The sequence below is a fragment of the Mytilus trossulus genome, chromosome 1 (genome assembly GCF_036588685.1).
Source record: "Mytilus trossulus isolate FHL-02 chromosome 1, PNRI_Mtr1.1.1.hap1, whole genome shotgun sequence".
In the NCBI taxonomy this organism is placed as follows: domain Eukaryota; kingdom Metazoa; phylum Mollusca; class Bivalvia; order Mytilida; family Mytilidae; genus Mytilus; species Mytilus trossulus.
The window spans coordinates 53,871,944-53,899,934 of NC_086373.1; the positions used below are offsets into that span (position 1 = coordinate 53,871,944).

Below are 27,991 nucleotides of genomic sequence, written 5' to 3' on the forward strand. Positions count from 1 at the left end.
TGAACAACGGTTTGAAATGTGTTATGATGACAAACATTGGTGTTTAAGACCCTTGTGCACTGTTTTTGTCATGTAACACCCAATAAAATGTTCATCACAAACAGTGGATGCAATAATACTTAACGATTCAAACCAGATCAAATACATGAAAACGCACGAATTAGTCACTATTAGCTGAAAAGAATAACAAAACGTATTCTAAACTTTGTTTACAATAATATTTATATAAAAAAGTAAAACATTTGCACACATCACATACATTGTTTTTTGCAATTCCATGTAATAAATCATATATTTTTAACTAGTAAGTTTTAAATGCGTTATCTAATAAACAGTTACTTGAGACAGAATTATCATACAGTAAAATGTTTAAGCAACGTTTACAGGCATACAATCAATAGCCACATAACTGTAAACACACAATATGTTTAAGGAAGTCCATTTCCTACATATGAATCGTCATATGCCGGTTATTTCTTCTATTTGTCATAAGTTTCAATGCTACCCATTGAATATTTGACATTATGAAGTGAGGGATTCATGTGCACTTTATTATTTTAAAAGTTATCTGTTTATACATTTTGAACAGCAATTCATTGTTTCCCAACACCGATATTCATTGTTGCAGTCAACTTTTCCCAGTCTTCGTGAATATAAGTAAATTAACAATTTTAAGGCAACAAACAATATGAAACATTGATTTAATTTTACACTGTACCATCTTTTTTACAGTATATTTACACATGATATCACTAAATGTTCATACTTTTTTGTGCAAGTTTTATAAAATTTGGTCGTTGCCCAATCGTTTCTGCTAATATTCGCGAAAATATATTATTTGGAAAGGAAATTGACACATTTCCAAAGCTACGAGACACAAAACAAAGTTAGTTGAATTTGATGTGTTATCATTGGAACTAATATGTTTTAGAAGATTAAAGAGATCTCATAATAATGAGTTATATCTATTAAGAAAATGGTTATACGATTTTTCTAATTTTCCTCGTATACTGCCTTGCAAACTTTTTCACTGTTAATCGTTGTTTTGTTCTTGTTATTTAAAATAGCTTCATTTTTCATTTACGAACATATGTGGGTTTTTTTTTTAACAATACATTTAAGTTACATAATGACACATATTTTCTTTTAATCTGTATTAATCTGGCAACAATGAATATTTTCAAAATCAAAAATGACATCACATTCGTACAAATTTCCAATCAAATAAAGAGCGAAACAAAAGCTATCATACAGACAGGTAGAAACATTGATCAAAATCATTATAAGTTTTATTTATAATTGTATAGTACAGTTGCAATCTTGTCCTTTATTTAAAAAATGTATATTATATTTTTTAAGTTTTAGAAATCCTATGAAGCAAGGCAACATTACAATACATTAGTTTAGTATATGTTCATGTGTGTGATAACCTATAAATACAAACGTTATGTGAGAATCTAATCTTTTAACTGTTCGATTGTCTCCCTTACACTAGCACATCATTTGATGTGTTACCTAATGTTTGTAACGTAGTTACTTAAGAATTGATTGTTAGAAGAAAATACATATGGACGCAAAGAAATTATACGTACAGGATGAGTTGAAATGATCTGTTTAAGTAAATATGCAACACATAAACAATATGAAAATAGCATATACTAAATACAGATATACTATGAATTCTAGTTGATGTACCGTATATTTTTAAAAAAAAATGACGGAAATCTACTTTGATATGTCTGGATGGTACAAGAACAAAATGTCTGCTAACTTTACAAACGTGGCCTATCTGTTTTCTTTTTTGCAAAAGAATTAGAAGAAGGACATACAGGAGGCAGCAACATGCAGTAAAATTGAAACATATACCTTCAAATAGTTTTGATATTTCAAATGTCGACAAGTATGGATACAAACTAGTAAAATGCTGATATCATCAACAGTCTGCTACGTTTAAAATATTCCATTCATTCCGCACAACGAAGATAAAAAAAAAACCACAAACAACGTTTAAAAAAACTGATTATTACCACTATGAACACTATTTGCAGAAAATGTGTTAGACAGATTGTAACTTCAGGAGTGTTTCTATTACCTTAATTAGTTATCAAAGATAATTGGTTACAATGATTATAATGTAATACGCCAGACGCACGTGTCGTCTACATCAGACTCTTTAGTGACGCTCAGAATAAAATAGTTATAAAGCCAAAAAAGAACAATGTTTAAGAGCATTGCGGACCCGAAATCAGACGATAAAAAAAGAACAGATAAGCAATTAAACAATAAAGAATAAAACAAAGGTTTGTTTCAGCTTATTGTTTAAATTAAATCTGATATGTATTGAGGATTTAAAATAATCTAACATCAAGGTAGGGATGTTCCCTGTGTTCTTAAACTCTAGTGGTTTAAAGTGTTATAGTTTGTTATACATTGGCTAAAAAGCATGCTTTAAAATCGAAGATAAATAACATTTATATTTGAGATATCAAACTGTTATTTTGTATAATATGCGATTGTAAATTTCTGACGGATTTATTTAATTTTTTAAACCAAGATGAATATCATTTGATTTCCTTATAATTCCTTATTTAATTAAAAAGGGCATCGCACAAAGTCCTGAAAGGGCAACAGCTTTAACACCAGTCGTCTACATCTAGATTATTTTGAAATCATTATTATATTAAAACCATTGACTTTCAAGATATTCTATGGAATACAAAATTGGCAATAACAGGCATCGTATTCATATCGATTTACTAACTCAACAAACAATTATCGTATGTAAGCACTATAATTCAATCTTTCTATGGCACTGACGAATAAGCTTGGTTTGTATGACTCTGTGGCGTATTGTTTTTCTTCACTTCAAAATACAGTGAATTCTCAAACGACTGTGATGACGACGTTGGTTGACTTATACTTGGATTTTGATTTGGTACTTCTTCTTTATTATTAGGTTCTGATAATCTTTAAAACAATACAAGATAGGTTATGAAAAACAATATATAAGGAATATTATGGATTAAACATGATAACATAAAAATAATTTTAAGAATAAACGAAGGCATGACACAACAAAGCTTGCTATATAGTAATTTAAATAAAATCTTCTTAAAATGATTATAATGTTGATTGTTATTATAGTTATTTACTTTTTAAGTTGCGTATGTGGTTTACCATATGCCTTTTCGAAAATAAATAATGTACAAATGTATATATATTTACTAGTATATAAAAGAAGATGTGGTATACTTACCAATGAGACAACTCACCACACAAAATGACACAGAAATTAACAGCTTCGTGTATATGTATGAATTGATTTATTTATTCATTAAGAAAACACTTTATAGTGATCAGTACTTACTTTTTATGTTTGAAGCATATAAATATTCCAACAGCTATAATCAAACAACAAACAACCAACACTAGTATGACCACAACGTACCAGTATACATGCATAAAACTGTTTTTCTGGAAAAAATTATTAACATAATAAAATATTGCGTCTTTAAATTTGATCAAATACATCCTTAATACATATATAGGAAGATGTCAAATGAGTGCCAATGAGAATGCAAACTCTTCATCCAAATATCAAACTACCAAAGTAAACAATTATAGGTCAAGGTACGCCCTTTAATACGGAGCCGTGGCTCACACCGAACAACAAGCTATAAAGAGCCCCAAAATTACATGTTTAAATCCATTCAAACGGGATCTATATATAAAAAAAAAAACGAGAAACGAGAAACATGTATAAATTACATAAACAAACGACAACTACTGTACATCAGATTCAAACATTTGCAGCAGGATTAAACCTTTTAAGGATATCAAACCTTCTCCCTTTTACTGGGACAATAGTATTACCTAACAACATAGAAAAACACACGATAAAAAAGCAATTGGAAGGTCTTCAACTTCATATTTTATTTTACTTTTGATTCTATTTTATTACAGCGTCACAAATAAGTATTTTGTAGACACGCGTTCTTGCGTAGAAACATATGGTGTTATGGTAAGATGAGCGTTTTAATACAACATAAAAGCAAATATTCACTTCCACAAATTAATTGGACTGTAAAAACATTAAAATAAATCGCAATTACTGATCTTATGAAATGAGGGAAACTTATGATATATTTCTTTGAGTAATGTACGATGATTGCATGATACATATGTACATGTATGTATGAATTCCATGTATTTCCAAAAGACAAACACTATTTAGAACAAAATTGTTAAGATCACCGAAAAGGAGCGGAATGTCTGTAACATCGTGAGCTAGCAAGGTGTTTCGTTAAAAATTCATGAACGATAACTGTGTTTATCAATTGTAAACCAAAATATGATAAATAGGTACATACATGTGGATCAACTTCGTGCAAGTGCTCAATTGAAGATTTCTCTCGTACTATTGGCATATGTATATGACTTTCAATGACTTCTTGTGGTGTATCGTCAAATACATGTTGTATAAGTGAATTGTTTACTGTATGATGTCCATCTTTGGCTGACATTATTATTATTTCACTGACTATGTCCCTAATGAAAATAAAATAACAACATTTGGTTATAATTTGATTACTTTTAAAAGAGGATTTTTGAAAAAAGTGGATAGCGACAATGTCTAGGAATAAAATATTTATATGTGAAATGTCTTAGTGAAAGATTGATACAAATAAAAACATCTTATAAACCGTAATCATATTCAAGCTATGTTTCAAGAACGAAGTACATGTACCAGTTACTGTTAAGTTTGTTTAATTTATGTAGTAGTTCAATATACATGCATAACCAAATGCATGTCCATCACTGTACATACTATTAGGTGTAAAACATTGACAAAAGCAGCTGTAATGCTTTCACTCTATTTGTTTATAAAAAAACATTACATTTGAAGTTCAACTTTTGTCACTTTTAATTTTACATGTGTTAACATATTTTATTACATTGGTTGCACTAAATTACATTGATTTTCCAGTTAGATAAAAACCCGATAATTTTACATGTGAAATAAGCGTGGTTATTTCACTCTCTGACGTCATACAACAAAAGGCGTTGTCAAGACGTCGATAACGTCGGATCAAAAGTAAATTGTGAATGCGTAAGAAAAACATATAGTTCCTTTCATTTTCTTCATTAATTTCATAAAAAAAGCCATTAGCCAATGTAATAAAAAAAGTATAACTAATCACCGTATTTGAATATCAAAAATAAAACAACTTGTGACCGAACGCCGGTATGAATTAAACTCGTTTAATTTATGCGTCGTTCGGTCACGCGTATTTTTTATATTCAAATACGGCGATTAGTTATACTATAATTATCCCTCACTGTTATCCGATTAACATTTGCAAATCGAGCATTGTATGTTTTAACTAAAGAATAACCCTCGTGACTTATTTTGCAAGTTATTTTCACCAATTGATTGAATGTGCCATAAAACGCTACTGCCCAATATAAAGACAATGTACAGTGGGTTGTTTTCGATATAGACAGTTGTTTTCGTTCAAAAGAAAAATTGTTACCATTAACAGACTTTTAGCAGAGTAGCACAACGTAACGTCAACGTTCAATTCTAAGAAATGTCAACTTTTGTTAAAGTCGCATGAATGTTGTATTAGGGCCAACAGTCTGAAAATGGAATTGGTTAAGCTTAAATGTGTATCAGGAATATGATATCTTGTATTTAATGTGATGCAAAAAAAAAAAAAACATATTCGTGCCGATCACATATTTGAAATCTAGTTTTGAATCTTTCGTTCTATGTGCAATCATTTTCAACTCTTATTATGCTATATCAAAACACATCCTTGCTTTAAAATTGATAATTTGTAGGTGGTTAATCTGTCTGTGGTTCATGGGACGCAGGAACACTTGTCTTTTTGTCTAGCTGTAAAAATCTATAATTGTTTGGACGACATGAACGATTATATTCAGTTATTTTTTTTGATTCATATATTGAATAATTGCATTTTTGTTTTCAATACTGACCTATCAGCACAAATATCAAGCGAGCCCACAAGTCAGTTGTAAAAAAATGGAATATTTTTTTACCGACATTTTTGTGTTAAGAAGATGTTTTTGTCTTTGAACATGAAATTTATATTTGTTTTTATAGTTATTAAATTGGATTGATGAAGGCTTGTTTATTTCATTGATAGATTGACGAGGATAGCGTGAACGCATCAATAGTCTGCACTGTTACGCTACGTCATTGTCTAGTATATTCGAAAGCAGACCCTTCCCATGATATAGATATATATAAAGTAGTAGAATCAAATGCAAGATATACAACTTACCGATTACAACATGATATACAATCCAAATTGTTGTAAAATTGACAATTTTACGTCGATGTACAACAAAATGGGCAAAGCAAATGTTTTAACGTACAAAGCGACATGGGTTGGTCTCTAATCGGTAAGGTTCATAAAAGCGTATTTGGCTAGCAACAAAATTAGGTTAAACCCACCATTTTTCTTATAATGTCCTGAGCCAAGTCAGGATAATGGCAATTGTTATCTTATATTTCGGTTCTGTGTGTTGCATTGTCGTTTGATTTCTGTTGCACTTTAGTGTTACTGTTGTTTCGTTGTTTTCCCCTTATAGTGTGTGTGTGTTTCCCTCGGATTTAGTTTAAACCCGGATTTGTTTTCTTGCAATCAATTAATGTACTTTTTGGAATTTTGGGTCCTCAATGCTCCTCAACTTTGTATTTGTTTTGGCTTTTTAACTATTTTGATCTGAGCGTCACTGATGAGTCTTATGTAGACGAAACGCGCGTCTGGCGTATAAAGTTATAATCCTGGTACTTTTGATAACTAATTATACTGCTGTTGCCTTTATTTAGGGAAGCGAATGCGAGAAACTCTTGCAAGATAAACTTACAACTTACCCAACCGATGTTGTTTTCACTTTGTACTGAATGGTCAAATATAGTTGTTCTTCTACTTTTATTAAATCATACAATAAACTTCTTATTCCTTTCCCGACGTTTTCTCTATTGTTTCTATCTACCCTTCCCCTCACAGTAAGGAACGGGTTGGTAATTGTCTCAGTTGTTGTTTCTATGTTTTGTGTGACGGTTGAGGTTATTGTCACAGTCGTACTGGATAAAGGTGTTGTTGTTTCTGTTGTTTCTATAATATTTGTTATATTTTTTACAGTGTCAACCGTATGATTGGTTGCATTTATAGCAGTTTCTTCTATAGGTATCAATTCAGAGGAATTAAGCACAGAGGCAGCAGATTCAATGGTTGCATTTGTAAAGGGTTTTGATAAAAGTCGTAGGATCTTTGACTCAAATTTATGTTCACAATATTCTCCCGTGAATCTTGAAGGACAAACACATTCGTAATCAGCATGAGTTATCACGCATGTTCCGCCATTGTGACAGCTTATATCGGCACAGAGATCGAATTCCATGTTACAAGTCAAACCAATAAATCCATGGGAGCAATCACAAACAACGTAACCCCGAACTATATTACACGTCCCTCCATTCATGCATGTGTCAGGGGCACATGTCGCATTAATAGATTCATCACAGTTATATCCTGTAAAGAAACAAAATATGTTTGTGAACTATGTATCATTATTTTGCAAAATGAAAAAATAACTCATCATAAATTGAGATATTATGATAATGAAAATTACAAAGAACAAGGAAATGTTGAGAATAATGCATTTTCTCTGCTAATGATTATGATAATATGATACTGGATATAAATATAAGGACCATTACTGTTGCATTACAAAACATACGTGTCGAGCAAGAATGACTGTTTCCATACAATAATATATCAGATGTTCTGTTTATATCCGAATATGGCATTTAATATAAGGTTTTTTTCATGCAGTAACTAGGTTGATCCTAGAATAATAATCAAGGTCAAGGAAAGTTTTGTTTTCAGTATGTGATATGACGGTAGGAGAATGTCTGGTTTACATCTGGTTTGTAGTTACTAGTATGATCAAGATGTTGGAACAATAGAAATAAGAAGATGTGGTAATATTGCCATTAAGACAATTATCCATTACAAGTAAACCATTAAAGGGTAAAGAATGGTCTCCAACATGGAGCCTTGGCTCACTACGAAAAGCAAGCTATAATGGGCCCTAAAAATGACAAGTGTACAACTATTCAAACGGAAAAACCAACGGTCTAATCTATATAAAAACGAAAAACATGAAACACTTATGAACCACATCAATTTTTGGGGGGAAATTAATTTGACGTATTGGAAAGTCCATATTTGTTGTAATTTTTTTGCATAAATCAATGTCTCAATTTGTTGGTGTTTTGTTTTAATTTGCCTATCATAAATATGCAATTCGTATTCAAGGAATGTTCTGTCAGTTCTTGTCTATTCGTTTTTGATGCGTTTTGTTATTTGATTTTGCCATGTGATTATGGACTTTCCGTATTGATTTTCCTCTGAGTTCAGTATTTTTTTTTTTTACTTTTTACTTCCATAGCTTAAAAAGTAAAATCACAAAAATACTAAACTCTGAGGAAAATTCAATCGGATATTCCCTAATCACATGGCAAAATCAAATTACAAAACACATCAAACGAAGGAACTTTGTACAGGTATTTTCAAATGTAGTGGATTGAACCTGGTTTTATAGCTCTAAACCTCTCACTTAATTTTCTCAAATTTTCGTAATCATTTATCAATAAATTTTTGGAAGACAAGATGAGAAACTATTTGGCCATTTTTCACTATTTTCGTTCTACCATCTAATATACTGGTATTCAAATTATGTAATGATACCTGTAAAACCATCGGGACATATGCACTCATAACCACTAAGAGTATTTATACATTTCTGAGTTCCATTACAAGGTGACGTCCGACATTCGTCTATATTGCTTTCATCACAAAACTGGCCACTCCAACCTGTAAAAAAGGACAAAAAATTATTGTTTTTCAACAATATATAGACAATAATAGTGCATTGACTTGATATATCAACGAGATAAGGATGAGGCTTATAAATGGGAAAATGCGAGACTATGATATGTCAGGTCAATGCACATTTTTTTGTCTTTATACTGCAATATAAAAAAAACACATTTTCAAGTTTTGTAAAATGTGTTAATGTTTTTATTTGATTTAAATATTGGCAAAAATCCCGCTTTAAAAAAGGCCTCATATTATACAGGCGGAGAAATACACAACACGATGAAATGCACATTACCTGTTGATAACCGCAATCGATAATAAACAAATTCGTTTGAGTATAGACTAAAATATCAACAATAAGCATAAAATATTACGATTTACAAGTTGCAAACAAAAAATATTAACAAGTGAAATATGTTTTGCAAAAATTGTAAAAGAAACAAGTTTTAGTCGTTAAACGCATCGTTGTTCACATTTGAAACAAGAAAATGTTGAAGATGTCGTATGCATAATTGAATATAATTTCGACAACTTCTACTTAAATATTCATGAGGAAAAGTGATATCGGTTCAGTGTTTGTATATGACATAGAAATATAAAGTCAACGAATTTCGACTGCTCATATATAACGAGTGCATTATAAACGTTAATTACAGTGAAAGGAAATCATTATTATTTCTATGACATTCATCAAAGTAAAAGGTTTTATTTGAATATGTTATTTGCTACTAGGATCAGATACAAGTAATCAAAACTTGGATATTTGTTTTGTGTTGCTTCTTCGTCATTAATAATAAATGACAGTTTAAATTCATTTATTTTTGTGTGTGTCATTACTTCATCACACCAAACAGAGCAAGCTTGACGCGTTGACAAAAAAATAGAATTTTAATAGGATGTGTTGCTTTTACATATAGCATGTTTTCTTGTTTTATTGACTGTTTGGGCTGCCTTTTTCTATGTCTTTGAAAATCTACGAAAATGAGATTGAGTGAATTTCCTACATGCATTTATTTTATTTGATTCATACATTTTCGCTTTATTTCAGGTAGGTGGACAAATTAACTGTGTTTGATTTTAACATATATTATAAGAAGTTTACCTGGATCACATATCTGCATTCCCGTTGTCGAATCGCATGTATAATGCCCAAAGTCTCCATCAGACGGCTTACAAAATATGTCACAATACTCTCCAAAATAGTATTGATCACAATAAACCTTAACATTGTATGTTAGCCTGTAAAAATATTATACTCTGTGAAAAACATTGATGAGTGAGCGGGATGAAAGAAAATATCATGTTACAGGTTTGCACGAATGTTCTTCTTGTTATCTTTAATTATGTCACTTGAATGTCTTTACAAGTTCATTGGTTGAGATTATTTGATATGCGATATGTTATAAATGATTCATGTTAACGATTTCCATTTTTTTATTTCTTTGAAACGACGATTTATTTATTGTTGATATATGAAAATGAATTAAAATTTCATCATCTTACCAAAACCTTATTTGTTAAATTAGGAACGCTAAAGAATGAGAGATGACACTGATACAATTATGTTCTCAAATTATTGCCTTTGGAAAGCGTTATCCAATCGTAGTATAAATGAGTTTATGTCTAATCATATACGAAAAGATTTGTAAGTTCGAATGAAATGTGTTACAATCCGATATTTTGTATTCTCACATATCATTTATCATTTGTTGACAGTGGTCTTAACTAAAAAGGATAATTAAATCAGTATCAGTATTCCCTAAGGGAAAACAAGTGTAAACAAAGCTTCAACTCACAGCGTTCTTTTTCTTATTTGGAATGCTGCTACCGGGGCCTCAAGTTGAGATCTGGCGGCCTTTAGTCCAAACACCCCACTAAGGAAATCTACATGATCATTGTTATTGTCATCTACATCCCACACTTCTACTTTCAGTTTTAGTTTTCCCTGTACGAGCAATCAAAAGTATAAAAAATTCACTTTGAACCTAGTTTTCACAATTTATAAATATGAACGATATTTTCATAAAAAGGTCAGTATTTAGCGCTCAATAATGTTTGGAGTGTCCATTTGCCCGTCTATCAATCCTTAACACTTTCTTATTGTATCAGCATATTTATTTCTTTATTTTAAATGTAGGGGATAATAGTTCTTGATCTCATCATAAGTAGAAGCACAAAAATTTCTTCCGATTGAATACATTTTTAATAAAAACCCAAACAAGGTTTTGAAATTTGACATTTTATATACATGTACATATCTTTATGTATATTCGAATATTAATTCATTTTCAAACTGGCGATTGGCTTTCTTAGATTTTGGAACTTTAACATGGTTTAGTATGATAATACTAAGGCTAATAACATTTCAAATATAGATAAGAATATGGAAATTTCTTTTGTCCGATCAACATATTGCGAAGCGTACTGGTACATGTTTTAAAATATATGAAAATAGTAATGATTTAGTACTATATGTAATGCCATTTATGATAAAACTGTAACGTCAAAAGCATGAAATAAATAAACATATTTTTTGTATAACTGACATATTAAAACAGTGCAATGAAATATGGTGAATTGAACAGCCCTCATTTAACTTATTTTGTTTTGTCAATCCACATATGTGTACATGGTCAATCTTTTTGTTTTGCAAGGTTTGCAGCTCATACATGTACCTACCTTAAAGTTAAATAATTTCAGAAACAACAAATATTTGATATTTTTATTGAAAAATAATCTGAATTGCGAGATAGCTAAAGGTCTTAGGCAAATATGCAATTAACATTATCGTAAAGAGATAATAATCCCGACAATTTAAATGAGAATTAAAGCAATCGTCAATGCAAGAGAGATCAGTTGTCAGCACTAACATGTTCCTATATAGATTAAAGAAGACTTGGTACGAGTGCCAATGAGACAACTCCCCTCCACGTCATATTTCAAGTTCTAAATCGCACAAAGTCTAGGTCTTATGTAGGACAAAACATATCAGATCTGCTTACAAGAATAAATTTCATAAAAGACACAAACAAACATTGCATATGTGATTAAAGACATTTTGCACATGAAAACTACATGAATTTTACAGAAAAACGGGGTTCGCTGTTTAGTGAGCTCAGTAGTTATGTTGCTTCTATTAATTTTCCTTTATTGTTGATAATTCCGAAAGTTCTAAATGGAGTATAGTTTTTGGTGCAAATGAAATATTTCTTTAGCAAAAATAAAAAATCTATTTATATACTTACCGGCCAAGAGTCAAAGAGAATTTTGATAGGATTACGTATGCCAGCTATAGACGATCCGAATGTCACAGTATTACTGTTCCGGATCTCTCCTGAATCTTTATGGTAGTATGGACACGTGTGAATATTTTCTGGTCTAAACGAAAAACAATGTGAAACATATGAATCTGATGGAGACAAGATGCATACTATCATTGCATTGGCGTTTAAAACAGGTAAAATGCATTACCTGGTAAAACAATTTATTTAAGTTTGTGAATTTCAGTTAGACTATATGTCATTTATTTGAACGCTAATTTCACAGGAACTTATTCCTATCAGTGTGAAGGTCGACGAATATCTAGTGAGAAAAGTAAGTAGTTCATGTTCACACCATTGTTTATTGAATACTAGTAAGACTTCCATGAGGAGGAATGCTGGGGAGGGGGTATCATGATAGTTTGTCATATAATTTTGTGATTGTTTTTTTCATTAAGTTAAAGGTAACAATTGGCTCTCGAAGTCACCTTTTTCTATTACATAACATCATAGTTTACCTTCCAACAAATAGAAACAGTAATATAAATTATGCAAATTATTTTGTCTACCATGTCCGTCATGTTTTACCTGCTTTAATCATATGATCGATCGATCCTCAATTATAAATTCCTTCTTTGGAATGAAACGGAACATCTGGCTTATTATCGTGTGATTTTGTATTTTTCTCACAGACTTACTTTTTCCGAATGTCTGGCCATGAAACACAGAATTTTGATAGTTCTTCTTGTACAAACAAAGATATCAAACGTTTCACTTTGAGCATGGTTTACACAACTAATTAAAGTAGATGTTTGCATATTTTCATGTTCCAATTGATATTTTATAGTGTGTCTTTCTATGTTATGATGTTACACTACTGTTTCAGGTAAGGGTGGAGGTTGGTACATATTAAAACATTTAAACCCGCTTCGTGTGCTTGCAAATTTGCTTAGTCAGGAACATTATGTTCAGTAGTTCATAAGTGTTTCTCGTTTCTCGTCTTTTATATATTGAAATAAGTGGTTGCTTTTTTCGTTTGAATGGTTTTACACTAGTCTTTTTACACATTTTGTATGCCCTTTATAGCTTGGTGTTTGGTATGAGCCAAGACTCCGTGTTAAAGATCGTACTTTGACCTATAATGATTTACTTTTATAAATTGTGACTTGGATGTAGGTTTGTCTCATTGGCACTCATATAACAACTTCTTGTATCACTGAATCAATTTCCACATTTCAAAATTGGGTATAATGATAATAAAACTTTAGTATCAGTTATAAGATCAGACAACTATTCATAACATGTCAAAACCGGAAAAAAATGTTTGTTGGAAGTGCACTTAGGGAGTTAATAAAAATAAAATGTGGTATGAGTGCTAATTGGATAACTTTTCATCCAAGTCACAATGTATAAAAAAGCAATTATACTTCGCAGTACGGACTACAAAACGGAGCCTTACTCACAACGAACAACAAGCTATTTATGACCCAAATATTGCTATAAGTGTAAAACAAACACAATAACCAGCGGTCTATTCTGGATAAAGAACGAGAAACACTTATGAACCACACACAAATGTTTAAAGACAACCACTGAACAACAAACTCCTGACTTAGGACAGATGCATGAAAAAGGTAGACGGTCAAACGGTGTAACAGGCGCCAATCCTCTATCTGAATTAGGATAGTAGTGCAACATTGCAACATAAAAGGAACCACTCGATCAAAAAGAGATTTCAACAAAAACAAGTAAACATACACTGAACGAATAAGTTTGACATATGACACAATATAAATACAATGTTAAAGATGTACATGAAAGAACTGTGATAAAAAGTCAACTCTAACTAGGGCAAAACTGCGTAAAATAAGACTGTCATGGAGAGGAATATTGGGGAGGGGTTATCATAGTTTTTCATATAAGCTTGTGATTGTTTTTGCATTAAGTTAAAGGTAACAGTAGGCGCTAGAGGCCACCTTTTTTGTTACATAACATCATAGTTGACCTTCAAACGAATAGAAACAGTTATATAAATTATGCAAATTGTTTTGTCTACCATGTCCGTCATGTTTTACCTGCTTTAATCATATGATCGATCGATCCTCAATTATAAATTCCTTCTTTGGGATGAAAAGGAACATCTGGCTGATTATCGTGTGTTTTTTGTATTTTTCTCACAGACTTACTTTTTCCGAATGTCTGGCCATGATACAGAGAACTTTGATAGTTTTTCCTGTACAAACAAAGGTATCTTACGTTTCACTTTCAGCATGGTTTACACAACTAACAGTAGATGCTTGCATATTTTCATAGTTAAGCAATTCCAATTGATATTTTATAGTGTATCTTTCTATGTTATGATGTTACATTATTGTTCCGGGTAAGGGTGAAGGTTGGTACCTATTAAAACGTTAAAACCCGTTACGTGTGCTTGCAAATTTGCTAAGTCAGGAACATTATGTTCAGTAGTTCATATGTGTTTCCCGTTTCTCCTTTTTTTATATATTGAAATTAGACTGTTGCTTTTGCCGTTTGAATGGTTTTACACTAGTCATTTTACACATTTTTTATGTCCTTTATGGTGTTTGGTGTGAGCCAAGACTCCGTGTTAAAGATCGTACTATGACCTTTAATGATGTACTTTTATAAATTTTGACCTGGATTGAGTTTTGCCTCATTGGCACTCTTATAACTGCTTTTTATATCACTGATTCAAAAAAGTAAAAATTCAATTGATTCTTTTTAATATTTGTTATCATATTAAAGATCGGGATTGTTTTAAGAATTTACTTTCTCCTTTGTTCAGTTTGTATAAAATAGACAATTTTCCAAAATATTAGCAACAAGTCGCACATCAACGATGACTTGACTTCCATTTATGTTGATTTCATATATTCATAAATATCACACTCCCACATTTCAGAATTGTGTATAATGATAATAAAAATTTAATATCAGTTATAAGATCAGACAACTATTCATAACATGTCAAAATAATAAAAAAAGGTTTGTTGGAAGTGCACTTAGGGAGTTAAAAAAAATAAAATGTGGTATGAGTGCTAATGAGATAACTTTTCATCCAAGTCACAATGTATAAAAAAAGCAGTTATAAGTCGCAGTACGGCCTACAACACTGAGCCTTACACACACCGTACAACAAGCTACATGTAATAATGACCCCAAAATTACTAGTGTAAAACAAAACAGAATAACCAGCGGTCTATTCTAAATAAAGAACGAGAAACACTTATGAACCACACAAACAAATATAAAGACAACCACTGAATAACAGACTTCTGACTTAGGACAGATGCATTAAAAAATCAGACGGTCAAACGGTTTAACAGGCGCCAATCCTCTATCTGAACTGGGATAGCAGTGTAACATATTGCAACATAAAATGAACCACTCGATCAAAAAGAGATTTCAACAAAAACAAGTAAACATACACTGAACGAATAAGTTTGACATTATGACACAATATAAATACAATGTTAAAGATGTACATGAAGGAACTGTGATAAAAAGACAACTCTAACAAAATGGCGTAAAATAAGGCAACTTACACAGATTAAATGCAAAATCATAATTGTGATGTTGTAAAGGGTACGGAAGTAAACATTTTTTACAAAACTATTAATTAATTTGTGTGTTCACAGTATGACTACAGAAGTGTAAAATTATCGTCATACTAAATACTAATGTCTTATCAAAGGTGTAACTTATTTAAAAAAAACAGTAAAAAGAAATAATAAAACATAATAACACAAAATAACTAAACATTGAATAACTTAATTGCATCACAAATTGTGTCAACTGTTACAGTTCAAATAAACACGAAAGAACGATTTGAGGGTACTTGCAGTTACTGAAAACTTGTTAAAAGTCAAAGCAATTGACAATAAATTAAATCATGCTTCAAAGACTAAAATCAATTAACACACATTCCAGGGATTTAGTTTTTTTCACGTCATGTACATTTAAAGAAGACACGGCTTATGCAGTACCAAAATAAACGTATGAGGGGGGATAGGACCTTTATCGGGACTCCTGGATCGGGTGTTTTTAAGCTCGGGATTTCGGGATTGACCCTTTCGGGATCCGGGAATTCTTTTTTTCGGATTTCGGGACGTCGGGATTTACTTTATTTAAATTCGGGACCTCGGGATTTCGTTTTTTTAAGTCCGGGATTTCGGGATTAGGACCCCTCCTACCCCCCTCACGTATCTACAGGTTGTAAAATCTTTAACTGTTAGGCTAAAAGTATAACAAATGTATAGAGTAAGGTTTGGTATGCAGGACTAACATCAATAATTAAGTGCGTGGATATGGTACAGTAGTTTATATTTCAACTTTAAAAAAATTATAAAAATATATGCCAATATTATCTGGCTAATGCATTTAGAAGACATAAGAAGTAATGTATGTATTACCCATCTGAATTGTCTATGCACACTCTGAACTTATGATCACAGTCACTGAAGCAGAACGGTCCCCTTCCATCACAGCAATGCCCATTAGAACCAACGCCTCCAGAATTTATGAATTTCAATAATCGGATTTCTACGATACCACTGCTAAACACAGTCTGAAATACAAAATTAATATAAATTAAATATTTAGCCCTTAGCCAAAGCTGGCCCTAGACGAATTTGGCTGTTCTTTCGATGTCCCTTTTTTGTTATGTACCCCTTATATTTCTATGTATTTATAAACCTCGTGCTTTCTAATGGTTTGATTTTGAGTGTTGCTGATCGAGGTATTATCAATGAATCGCAACATAATGGATAAGCATTGTATATCCCAGCTGATTTGAAATTCATCATGCAACACACGTTAATATCGCTAAACAAAATCGACCATTTTTAATTTGAATTTTCTAAACCATGTATTACAATTGTTATGATAAACTGACAAGTAATTGCAACAAAATTTTTAATTTTATTGACAGTTACAGTTTAACATTATATTTTATTTCTTTATGTTTTGTTTATTATATAAATTGTTGACTTCTTCTGTATGCAAAGAGTAAACAATTGTCTAACAGACAAAGACAAACATGGCGTCATGAATGCATTATTCACATAAGCCTTATTTTTCATTTTTTACGTTTTTATACAAATGACACGCACATGTACTCTTAAATGATTTATACGACCAAAGGTATATGCTGTATTAGTAAAATAATGTTTCAAACAAAAACATTGTTTTTGAACTTTTACTGGAGAGATCGCTTAAAAAGATAGACCACGTATATTACAATTCAAATTCACTTCATTTTATTTCTGTATGTATGTATCTGTTTTCTGTGTTGTAAGCTGAATATTTATGACTATTTTAAACAATATTACTAATATAACTTTTATTATAAATATAAAAGCCAAATCTATTATATTCTTTTTTTAAATTTCATGATTAGTTTTCAATGATCAATTAGCATGCTGTAAAATCATGTACTTTTATCAATTATACAGATATCACGTGATAGTCTAAGATATTATAGATGAATTATAAATCTATTATATGTATATTTTTTCCCTTTGTTCTTTGTTGAATTTAAACGATTTGACATGTTTTAATACTGAGTTTGAGAATTTGGAATTTAGCATTGTAAACATTGGAATTTAAAGTTGTTCTATTCCTTAACCTTAATTATGATATTTTGGTTGCGTTTGCGAATCTCTTTTGAACTTAGAGCAAAAACACCAGTTTGATTGTTTGATTGTTGCTTGTTTATCGTCCAGTGGCAAATATTTCATACATATGAATGACAAAAACTAATTCACCAAAATAAAAAATGTCCCTTATGAAGAGAATTTGGTTTGCCACTAGTAAATAAAGGTACATTCACAGTGTGGATGTTGAATAAGGGCAGAAAATTTGATTCAGTACAGGTATTACTGATCCCTCAAATAGTCATTACGAGGGCATTGTACAAGGGTACCTGTACAAGTCCCTCGGATTTAAATCCCCAACTTCGTATCCGTCCATGCGTGAATATCATTGTATGCATTCATCACAGTCAAACAAATGCCGGGCTATGTAGCAAGTGTTTTACTTCCGGACGAGAACTTGCAATTAGATAGGTTAAAATGATTAGACAAGTCAGAGATCATAAAAAGTATAAAAGTGCAATAAAATTATGATAAATGATGATAAAACATCAATACCAAGGGGCGTATAATGTGTACTAAACTTTTAATGACCTAATAAGGTCACAGTAACACAATTATAGATTAATAAGCACTTTACTTTATTACTAACAAATAATGTTCATTGTTTGTTGTTGTACATAATTATGATTAAATTTATTTATTCTATTTTTTCAATGTTTGAAATATCATATCTGTCAAAATGAAATAAATATAAAAAATATACAAGTGGTTTATATGATATGTAATTAACATGTCATAACTATTATGAGTCATTAATAATAACAAGAAATGACTAAAAACTAAGATATATGTATTCTTGATAGCAATTTAGTACACGTTAAAAGAACTTTCGTGTAAAACGCAAAAATGCACAAATCTAAAAAAATAAATAAGATTAAGACATACAATGTACTGCATTTATAATAGATATTGGAAACCGGGAATATGTCAATCAAGAAGACAACCCTGCCAATGAGCAGAAAACAGAACAAGGCCGCTAATGGGTCTAGTTCACTGTTGAGGCATCACGCCGTCTTGTACTTAAAATTGTCGAATAAAGGAGATCCGTAGAATATCTTTGAATCCTTGTTTCAGAGTAACTGGGTGATAATACTTTATCTACAGATGGGTTGAACAGACGTGGACGCTTAACAATTACATGCATCTGCATTTGATGCTTGTATATTTAATAAATCTTTTTCACCCCTTTGGTATGTTATAATAAGTTTGTAGGGATTTAACATTGTATGACATATAGAGCTACAATCTTAACAAAGACACCATGGGTTGAGTTCAATATCGTAGCTGCTACGTAGCTGCTACGATATTGAACTCAAACCAGGCTTATGATTTGATACGCCAGACGTACGTTATGTCTACATAAAGATTTCTTTCATTTTGACGAACGAGTTTATCTTGATGAATGTCCGATACGTGAGCAGCTTATACAGTTTATATAATTCATTAAGTTAAAGACGATGATAAAGTCAATCTGCTTGAAACCACAAGCAATACTGGCGAGTCCATAAACTCAACCGCCACCAGTAAAAATTGATTGAACCCCCCTTTTCTTCCAATAAGCAGTTGATATTTTCACTCCTCGTCTTCTTAATCGGTTATAGATATAGATACAATGTATCTTCGTTTAATTTTTATTTCAAAGCATAATTTTTATTTAAGCGAAACTCTAAAAGACAATCGAATGCCTCATACTACCCGTGCTTAGTTCCAACTATGTATTGGCTTCCGAAGCTACACAAAACCCCTTACAAATATAGATTTATTTCGTCTTCAAGTCATTGTTCAACTACTAAATTGTCTATTATTCTTACCAGCACACTTGGTACAATTAAAACCCTTATAATAAATTGTTCAAATAAGGCCTTCGAAAATAGTGGAATAAATTACTTTTGGAGTGTCAAGAACTCGTTGGAAGTACTTGATAAATTGCATGCTTATATTGGTGATTTTGAATCTGTTCAAAGTTTTGATTTTTCTACCCTGTATACCACATTGCCTCACATTCTCATTAAGAAAAAATTCACACACCTAATTAAATGGGCATTCAAAAAATCAGAATGTGAATATATATGTTCAAACTCTTTTAGGTCATTTTTTAGTAGCAATAAACAAAAAAACTATGTTAATTGGACTTGCTTTGATACTATATATGCCCTTGAATTTTTACTAGATAACATTTTTGTTCGCTTTGGGGATTCCGTATATCGTCAGATTATCGGAATTCCAATGGGGACTAACTGTGCACCACTTATTGCGGACCTCTTTTTGTATTGTTACGAGTTACAATTTATGACAAAAATAAGCAAAGACCCATCAAAACAACATCTGATAAACAAATTTAATAATACTTTTAGATATTTGGATGATATTTTGGCTCTCAATAATGACGACTTCAGTATGTATATTAATGAAATTTATCCTGGTGAACTCACTTTAAATAAAGCTAATACTAACAATGACCACTGCCCTTTCCTCGATCTTGATATCTATATCACTAACGGAAAGCTGAATACTAAAATTTATGATAAAAGGGATGATTTTTCATTTCCTATCGTTAATTATCCGTTTTTAGATGGTGACGTTCCCTTGTCACCATCTTACGGTGTTTATATATCTCAACTTGTACGATTCGCTCGTGTATGTAACAATGTTTTAGATTTTAACGAGAGAAATTTATGTATTACTGAAAAATTATTACACCAAGGTTTTCGATATCACAAACTAGTCAAAACATTTACTAAATTTTATCATCGGTATAAAGACATCATTCGTAAATATAGCTCAACATGCAGACTTTTTATACGTTCAGGTATTTCACATCCAATTTTTTATGGAAATATTCTTTATAAAGCACAAAGGTGTCAGTATTCACCTCATAAACTTACAAAACCTTTGAATAGACTTATTAAGAAGGGATATAATTACGATACTGTTGTCAAGTCATTAAAGATTGCATATTTTGGCGTTAATATTGAGTCACTGATAAGGTCTTTGCGTCGGAACTAAACACATTTATTCTAAAAACAGTTGTTGGCATGACACGGGTTATGTTCTTCTCATATATGTTATGATGGTATGATACTAAACCCCTTACGGGAAGGATTGTGCCTGATGTTCATATGATGAAATCATAATCTTTCAGTCAGTTTAATTGAAGTCTGGAGCTGGCATGTCAGTTAACTGCTAGTAGTCTGTTGTTATTTATGTATTATTGTCATTTTGTTTATTTTCTTTGGTTACATCTTCTGACATCAGACTCGGACTTCTCTTGAACTGAATTTTAATGTGCGTATTGTTATGCTTTTACTTTTCTACACTGGTTAGAGGTATAGGGGGAGGGTTGAGATCTCACAAACATGTTTAACCCCGCCGCATTTTTGCGCCTGTCCCAAGTCAGGAGCCTCTGGCCTTTGTTAGTCTTGTATTATTTAAATTTTAGTTTCTTGTGTACAATTTGGAAATTAGTATGGCGTTCATTATCACTGAACTAGTATATATTTGTTTAGGGGCCAGCTGAAGGACGCCTCCGGGTGCGGGAATTTCTCGCTACATTGAAGACCTGTTGGTGACCTTCTGCTGTTGTGTTTTTTTTTTTTTTTATTTTGGTCGGGTTGTTGTCTCTTTGACACATTCCCCATTTCCATTCTCAATTTTATTTGTACTAAAAGAATATAGCAGTATTCCAACAAATAAAACAAAACAGTATACAAATGGTGTGGCTGCCTTCTGTTATAACGAGATGCATGTTTGTATCACGTCTTATGAAAATACAAATATATGCCACAAACACTATAACAAAAACACTATTCAGAGGGAGCTTAGCCGCAATGTTTATATTGCCAAATTTGTTTTCTAATGATATATATTCTAATGTGGTCAACCTTATAGCTAAATGGCTGTGATATTGTAAGTTTACCAAAACTAGGTCCTTTGTATTGAATATATATTTCATTTCAAATATTTACGGTAATATTTAATAACTGAAAAGGAAGTTAAGGTATACGTCATTGAGACAGTTACCTGGTATCACGGAAACCTAACAGACATATAAAGGTCAACTTAATAGAGTATAATTCGTGGGGTAAACAGAATAATAAAAAACAATGGAAAACATGTGCAAAGTATGCAAAATAAAACAAGACAAAACCTTAAAGAATTGAGAAATGTATGCAAAATAAAGTAGAGAATATAGGGTGGTACAATATAAAGAATAATTGGGGAAAAATTTTAAAATATAGAAAACTGGTCTACAATAGTGAAAAAATAACGAAAAGAAGGACCCCTCAAACAGACCTTCACAAATAGTCTTGAAAAATAGTAAAACGTGCATCCGAAACGAGTAAAGTATTGAAGAAAATGAACAGAGTCCCTATAACAAAATTAGCCCAAGTGTGAGCATGACGATATAGTCTATGAATAGACCACTTTCGAGTTCATCCGTCACCGGCAAAAACTCGTCAATTATGCACGCCTTTATGACGTCATTTACCAGATAGAGGGGGTCGCCTGTACTATTTACGTTCATCAAGCGTCTTAGTGATCGTCTTTGTGCAGGATAAACTAGAAATAATGGTTGCTCTGTAGGTACTTACTGACAATTCCCTAATGACAGCAGTGTTGATTGTCAATTTTGAGAATTCAATTTGCCGAACAATTCGTACAATATAGAATTATAATTTTCCAACCACTCGCTCAACATTGGAAGGGAAGTGACGTCGCCCCTAAACGCACAAATGACGGTGTTAAAGGCGCGTATAATTGACGAGTTTTTTCCGGTGACGGATGAACTCGAAAGTGGTCTATTAAGATTAAACGACTGTCGATGTACAAGGGCATGCTCCGTGGTACTTTTATTTGAAAGTGCATTTACAATAAGTAAAACTAGCTCACTCCATATATGCCTTGAATATAAATGTATGTTATTTCTGACTTTCTTCCTTAAATGTTTAACCTCATGATTTCATTTTTCATTTCTAATTAGTCATTTTACAGACCAAAATGATCAAGCAGTATATGTATAACAGGTTTGATATGCACCTATAAAATATTTATGCAAAACGATGCATGTATGACTACCTTTACACTACGGTTTATTACATAATTACGTCATGTTTCTGTCATAACTAATGTAACTTTAACATAAAATGGACTATAGCAAGTAATGGAGGTGTTACTTTATATTTCCACAACAATAAACATACATTTATGAATCCGAAACAATAACAACAGTTACACTCCTGAAGTTGTATTTTCTATCCGTTAAAGGAATTGCATGAATCTTTCGATTTCAATATCATCATCTTTCGGTACCTTTATCTACACGTAGAGGATAACATGGACACTTTTGGTAATTATTTGTGGAAAACTTGTTGTTCGTGATTCCGAATCATTCACAAACGTTCTAGATTTAAATCCACATTCAATGAACATGCTTTAAACAGCGACGAAACGTGTGCTGCAGATGACATAGTAATCACATTTACTGTAAAACCTGTGACGAAACGTGTGCTGCAGATGACATAGTAATCACATTTACTGTAAAACCTGTGACGAAACGTGTGCTGCAGATGACATAGTAATCACATTTACTATAAAACCTGTTTACTGTAAAACCTGTATACCCAAATTTTTTATATTAAGTAAAATTGATATAATTCCCATAGTTTAGCAATGTTCTTTCTTGATGGATGGATATGATTACATAATTGTTAAATTAACTCTGAGATTGGCAAACATATACACTTACTTCCAAATTATACATTGTTTCAGGAAAATTATGACGTTAGAAAATCAAAAATATATACACGTCACGATGTCCAATAACGGGTATTTCCCACAATGACCCTAGGTCAACCGCAGCAGTTCAATCATAAAAATGAATCTGGAAAGTCGTCTATTATCATTAATTTTGACAGCTTTTGTTTGTTATAACTGATAACTAGTCAACCTTCATTAGCTCTAATGTAAATAAGATATGACGTAAGATGTATAACTTTTATGTAAATATACAAGTCAGGAACTAAACAACAAAAAAGCATAGATGTCATTGCTTGGTTTTTAACAAAGCCGACAGTTCAGCATGCTCTAAATCGTTCCGAGTGTAAAAAAAAATGTAAAAAAGATATTAGAAAGTTTCAAAGATCTGCACACATACCCCAAATCCTAATAAGGCCGTTAGTTTTCTCGTTTGAATTGTTTTACATTGTCTTATTCTGGCCTTTTATAGCTGACTATGCGGTAAGGGCTTTGCTCATTGTTGAAGGCCGTACGGTGATCTATAGTTGTTAATGTTTGTGTCATTTTGGTCTTTTGTAGGATAGTTGTCTCATTGGCAATCATACGTTACCACATCTTCTTTTTTATAAGCACAACAATAACGATTGATCAGTATCAAAATGCTCAAATTACTTTAAATAAGCTCAAAGTACTACACCTCCTGGCATATGCGGTATGAGTTTTGCTCATTGTTGAAAGCCGTACGATAACCTATAGATTTTAACTTCTGTGACACTTAGTCTCTTGTTGAGAGTTTTCTCATTTGCAAGAAAGAGATATACAGAGATTCGATATAAACTCATTTACCACAAAACTGAATTAAACATAGTCTTCATCAACAATCTGGATAAAAGGGTCAACAGAGGTGATTGGTATAGGCCTAAAACAAGATGTTACAGGTTGACCTTTAACCGACTTATGAAAGTTAACACCTAGACATCAACAACACTGGTGTCATCTACGTCAAGTTACATTAGATAACGATCATCGTGTAAACTATTGGAATGACACTTACAACAACTTATGTTTAATGTAGGGTAAAACACTGGTTAATGAATTTGTTTTGTAATTTCATTCTTTTAAAGAGATAAATATCCACATTGAAAAAATGATTTTGTTATCTTCGTATATGAAAGATTTATTATTTGATGTTTTCCTTTTGCATTTCAGAATATTTTTCCGGAAGTATTCTTTCTTTGAGCAATATTACATTCGATTCTAGTGGCAGTTGCTTATTAACTTGGAATATATCTTTTTATGGGATGAAATCTTAATTGTAAACTGTTATGGTCAGTGCTTGAACGACGAATGAACAATTTTCGGGACTTTGACTTAGATGCCTTTTTTTTTTTCGGCCTGATGAATTCTTGTTTTTTCTTCATGTATTATGATACCTCACAACATCATTTCGTTCATATTCTAATTTCTGATGACATTTTTTATAACTTGATGACTTGCACAATTAATTATCTTGAAATAGGAGCGGATCAATTGCCATTGTATGATATAACCATAAATTTTGGAATATGTAATATTTTTACTTTGATCTCAAGAAATTATATATTATGAAGTCGCTAAATATAGATTCGATGAAATAAATTATACTACTTTCTAAATAAGGAAACAATGATATCTACTGAAATGAAACACGAAGTCATTCTTGAAGGTTGGTTAATATCTGTTAACCTCAACTCAAACATTAAAAGAAATAATTTATTAATCATAATCAGAATAATTCCCTAATTTGTTTTCTTTATAATTATAATACAACAAAGACTTATTGTGAAATACATGCAAGTAGAACGGCATTTCCTCTCTATATCTCTATATTAAGTATAGTTGTGACCAATTGACGATATCATTTTATTCGGGATCTTCAAGGGAGAAATGAAAACATACTCTATATCAGAGTATTATACTCCATGAGCTGCCAGGCGAATGTGGAATATATAGGACAGTGATGGGGTGATGAGACCATATCCCCTTTAAATCCCGAAAAACAATTATATTACACTGGAGTGTCCTGGTTTCAACATTTATTGCAATAATTGGGTATATGGAACCAATCTGGTTTTAGAATATTGTTTATCGTTGGTGCAATATAGGGTCCATCCTGCTTCTACTTTTAAACAGTATTATCAACTATGGTGAAACGTTTGGATGATTAACCCCGCCGAATTTTTGGGCCGGTCCTAAGTCAGGAACCTTTATCTTTAGTAAATCTTTTGTGTTTCTTTTAATTTTAATTTTTCGCAAGTTTCAGAGTTAAATGCGGCTTTCATTTCGCTGAACTTTACAAAAGTGTTTAGGGGCCAGCTGAATTCCTACTCCGGATTCGGTATTTTTACGCTGACTGCGTAAAAATACCCATTTTTGGTGTTGTTTTCTGCTTTGTTGTCTCATATATACAAACAACTTTCTCGTTTTTATTCTATATTCTATTCTTTATATGTTCTTTCTATGCAAATGTGAGTTTTATTCAACTGTCACCCAAGTAAGAGGTTTTGCTAGCTATAAAACTTGGTTTTATCTACCGTTTACTACTGTAACATCAGAAACTTGCTGTATCAATTCAGGAATATGACAGTTGTTATCCGTTCATTTAATTGTTATAGCTTTTAGGTTTGCTATTTTATCAGGGACTTTTTGTTTGAATTTTCAAGGACTCGTGGTTTGGTATTTTTGTTATATAACTTTTTGTTTTTGCAGCATAGCTTGACCACTACATGTGTAATACAACGACACTACAATCATAGCCAGTTATGTAGTCAGAGATGAATTACTACCGGTGCTTTCCTTTTCAGGCATCCGTTATTCAATAAAAGACATGGTGTATATCGAACGAAATTCCAAGGTTTTATCATGGAAGTATTATATTGATGATACTTCCATGGTTATATTTACAGTTCCGGAAGGCTATTTTAATGATGTACCGGTCAACTAATATTTACAATGCCTGACCGGATTTGTAGCCGGTCCTCGCTTAGCATTATTATGAAAACAGCAAAGACACCAGCTTGGAGAATCTTTAAATGAATTATTAACCTCTCATGTCTTGTTTTTTTATATTTTCAGAAAGTTCATTTTAAAGGAGTCTTCAAATTTGTTTAACTTTTCACGTCACACGAGGTTGTGTGTACACTTTAAGGTTCTAAAAGGTCACGTCATATTTCTGAATATAAATGACTATTGTTATATTCGTTTCCTTTTTCTTAGACTTGTAATCTTTAGCGACAGGACATAAAACATGTCATCGTATATAAGTAATTGTAGAGGGCAATATATAGAACTGTAATAATAATTAATACCAAATCTTCATCATACCTTCACTTTTTCCAGAGTTTCAGAATTCGTATATGTTATGCCAGCATCACTCAAGCTTTAATAAGATCATTGCGACGAAACTAATTTCAAAATAATTTGTAAAATATTGCATTCCCGTTCGTTTTACGCTGTTGTGTGTCTGTTTGTTAATAGAGTGGTTTGTCTAATGAAGACAACTTAGGCAATATAAAACTAGAGACGCAAAGTATATTACAGTCATGTTCTTTTCAAAAACTTTCGTTCATCATTTTTGTTTTTAAATATATATAGTCTCGTCTAAAAGTTCCTCAACCAAACCGTTAGTGTTAGTGTCATGACCATTTTCTTTGGACTTCAAATCAACAATATGTTTACTTAGTCTATTGTCAGAAGTTTTTTTTTCCAAGTGAACAATAATTATAGGGAGCGTTCATGTATTTCTATTTTTACCTTTGTTTTTATGAAAATGTTTATACAATATAAAAACTGAATGTTATACAGGTCCCTTTCGTTTGGTCGTCAAAATCTAATAACTAAATAAATAGCTATGCTTACCTGTAAAAAAGTGAACACGAAAAATAAAGTCCAAACTAGACACAAACAAGACATCCTACAAAAATTATAACAATAAATACACTTCTGGTTTATTTTACAGACACACCAATTGTGATGGATGAGTCAGGTGACATGTTTAATCACGTGACAATAACCTGCAATATGTACGTATATCTAAGACAATGATGCTACATGTATTACATCTTATATGACAATTACTAATTAATAGTTGATTGTATTGCGTAAAATGGATGTATATTGATAAGAAACACCTTTTACATGTTTAAATCGCCCATATTTTTGCATAAATCATGTCTTTTTGTCTTTCTTTTTTTGTCTTGAAATGTTTCATAATTTGTCATATCGGATCCTTTTATAAAGTACTATACGGTATTGGTAATTTTTTTTTACCGTATTGCGACTTGAAATTGATCACATCCCTTTACTTCAATATCTGGTTATTGATTGTCTAATTGGCATTCATACCTCATCACAATATTGAGTA

At 31.6% G+C, this 27,991-nt stretch overlaps 1 protein-coding gene across 1 annotated transcript; it reads right to left on the bottom strand.

Annotated features, from left to right (window-relative positions):
• Window positions 1-1,710: 1,710 nt before the first annotated feature.
• LOC134727341 (neurogenic locus protein delta-like) lies at window positions 1,711-27,631 on the bottom strand. The gene is made up of 10 exons (XM_063591721.1): window positions 27,487-27,631; window positions 16,612-16,766; window positions 12,164-12,296; window positions 10,715-10,863; window positions 10,021-10,157; window positions 8,787-8,912; window positions 6,905-7,565; window positions 4,371-4,548; window positions 3,368-3,474; window positions 1,711-2,967 (listed from the first exon to the last, which is right to left on the bottom strand). The coding sequence occupies exons 1-10, from the start codon at window positions 27,538-27,540 to the stop codon at window positions 2,805-2,807; spliced, it is 1,863 nt and encodes a 620-aa protein (XP_063447791.1). The 5' UTR covers window positions 27,541-27,631; the 3' UTR covers window positions 1,711-2,804.
• Window positions 27,632-27,991: the final 360 nt, after the last annotated feature.

Coding starts and splice junctions, on each gene's coding strand:
- LOC134727341 (XM_063591721.1), bottom strand. CDS start 27,540: ATGTCTTGTTTGTGTCTAGTTTGGACTTTATTTTTCGTGTTCACTTTT. Junction 16,767..27,486: donor TCGTGTTCACTTTTTTACAG/GTAAGCATAGCT, acceptor TTTGTATTTCAG/ACTGTGTTTAGCAGTGGTAT. Junction 7,566..8,786: donor ATGTCCCGATGGTTTTACAG/GTATCATTACAT, acceptor GTTTCTTTACAG/GATATAACTGTGATGAATCT.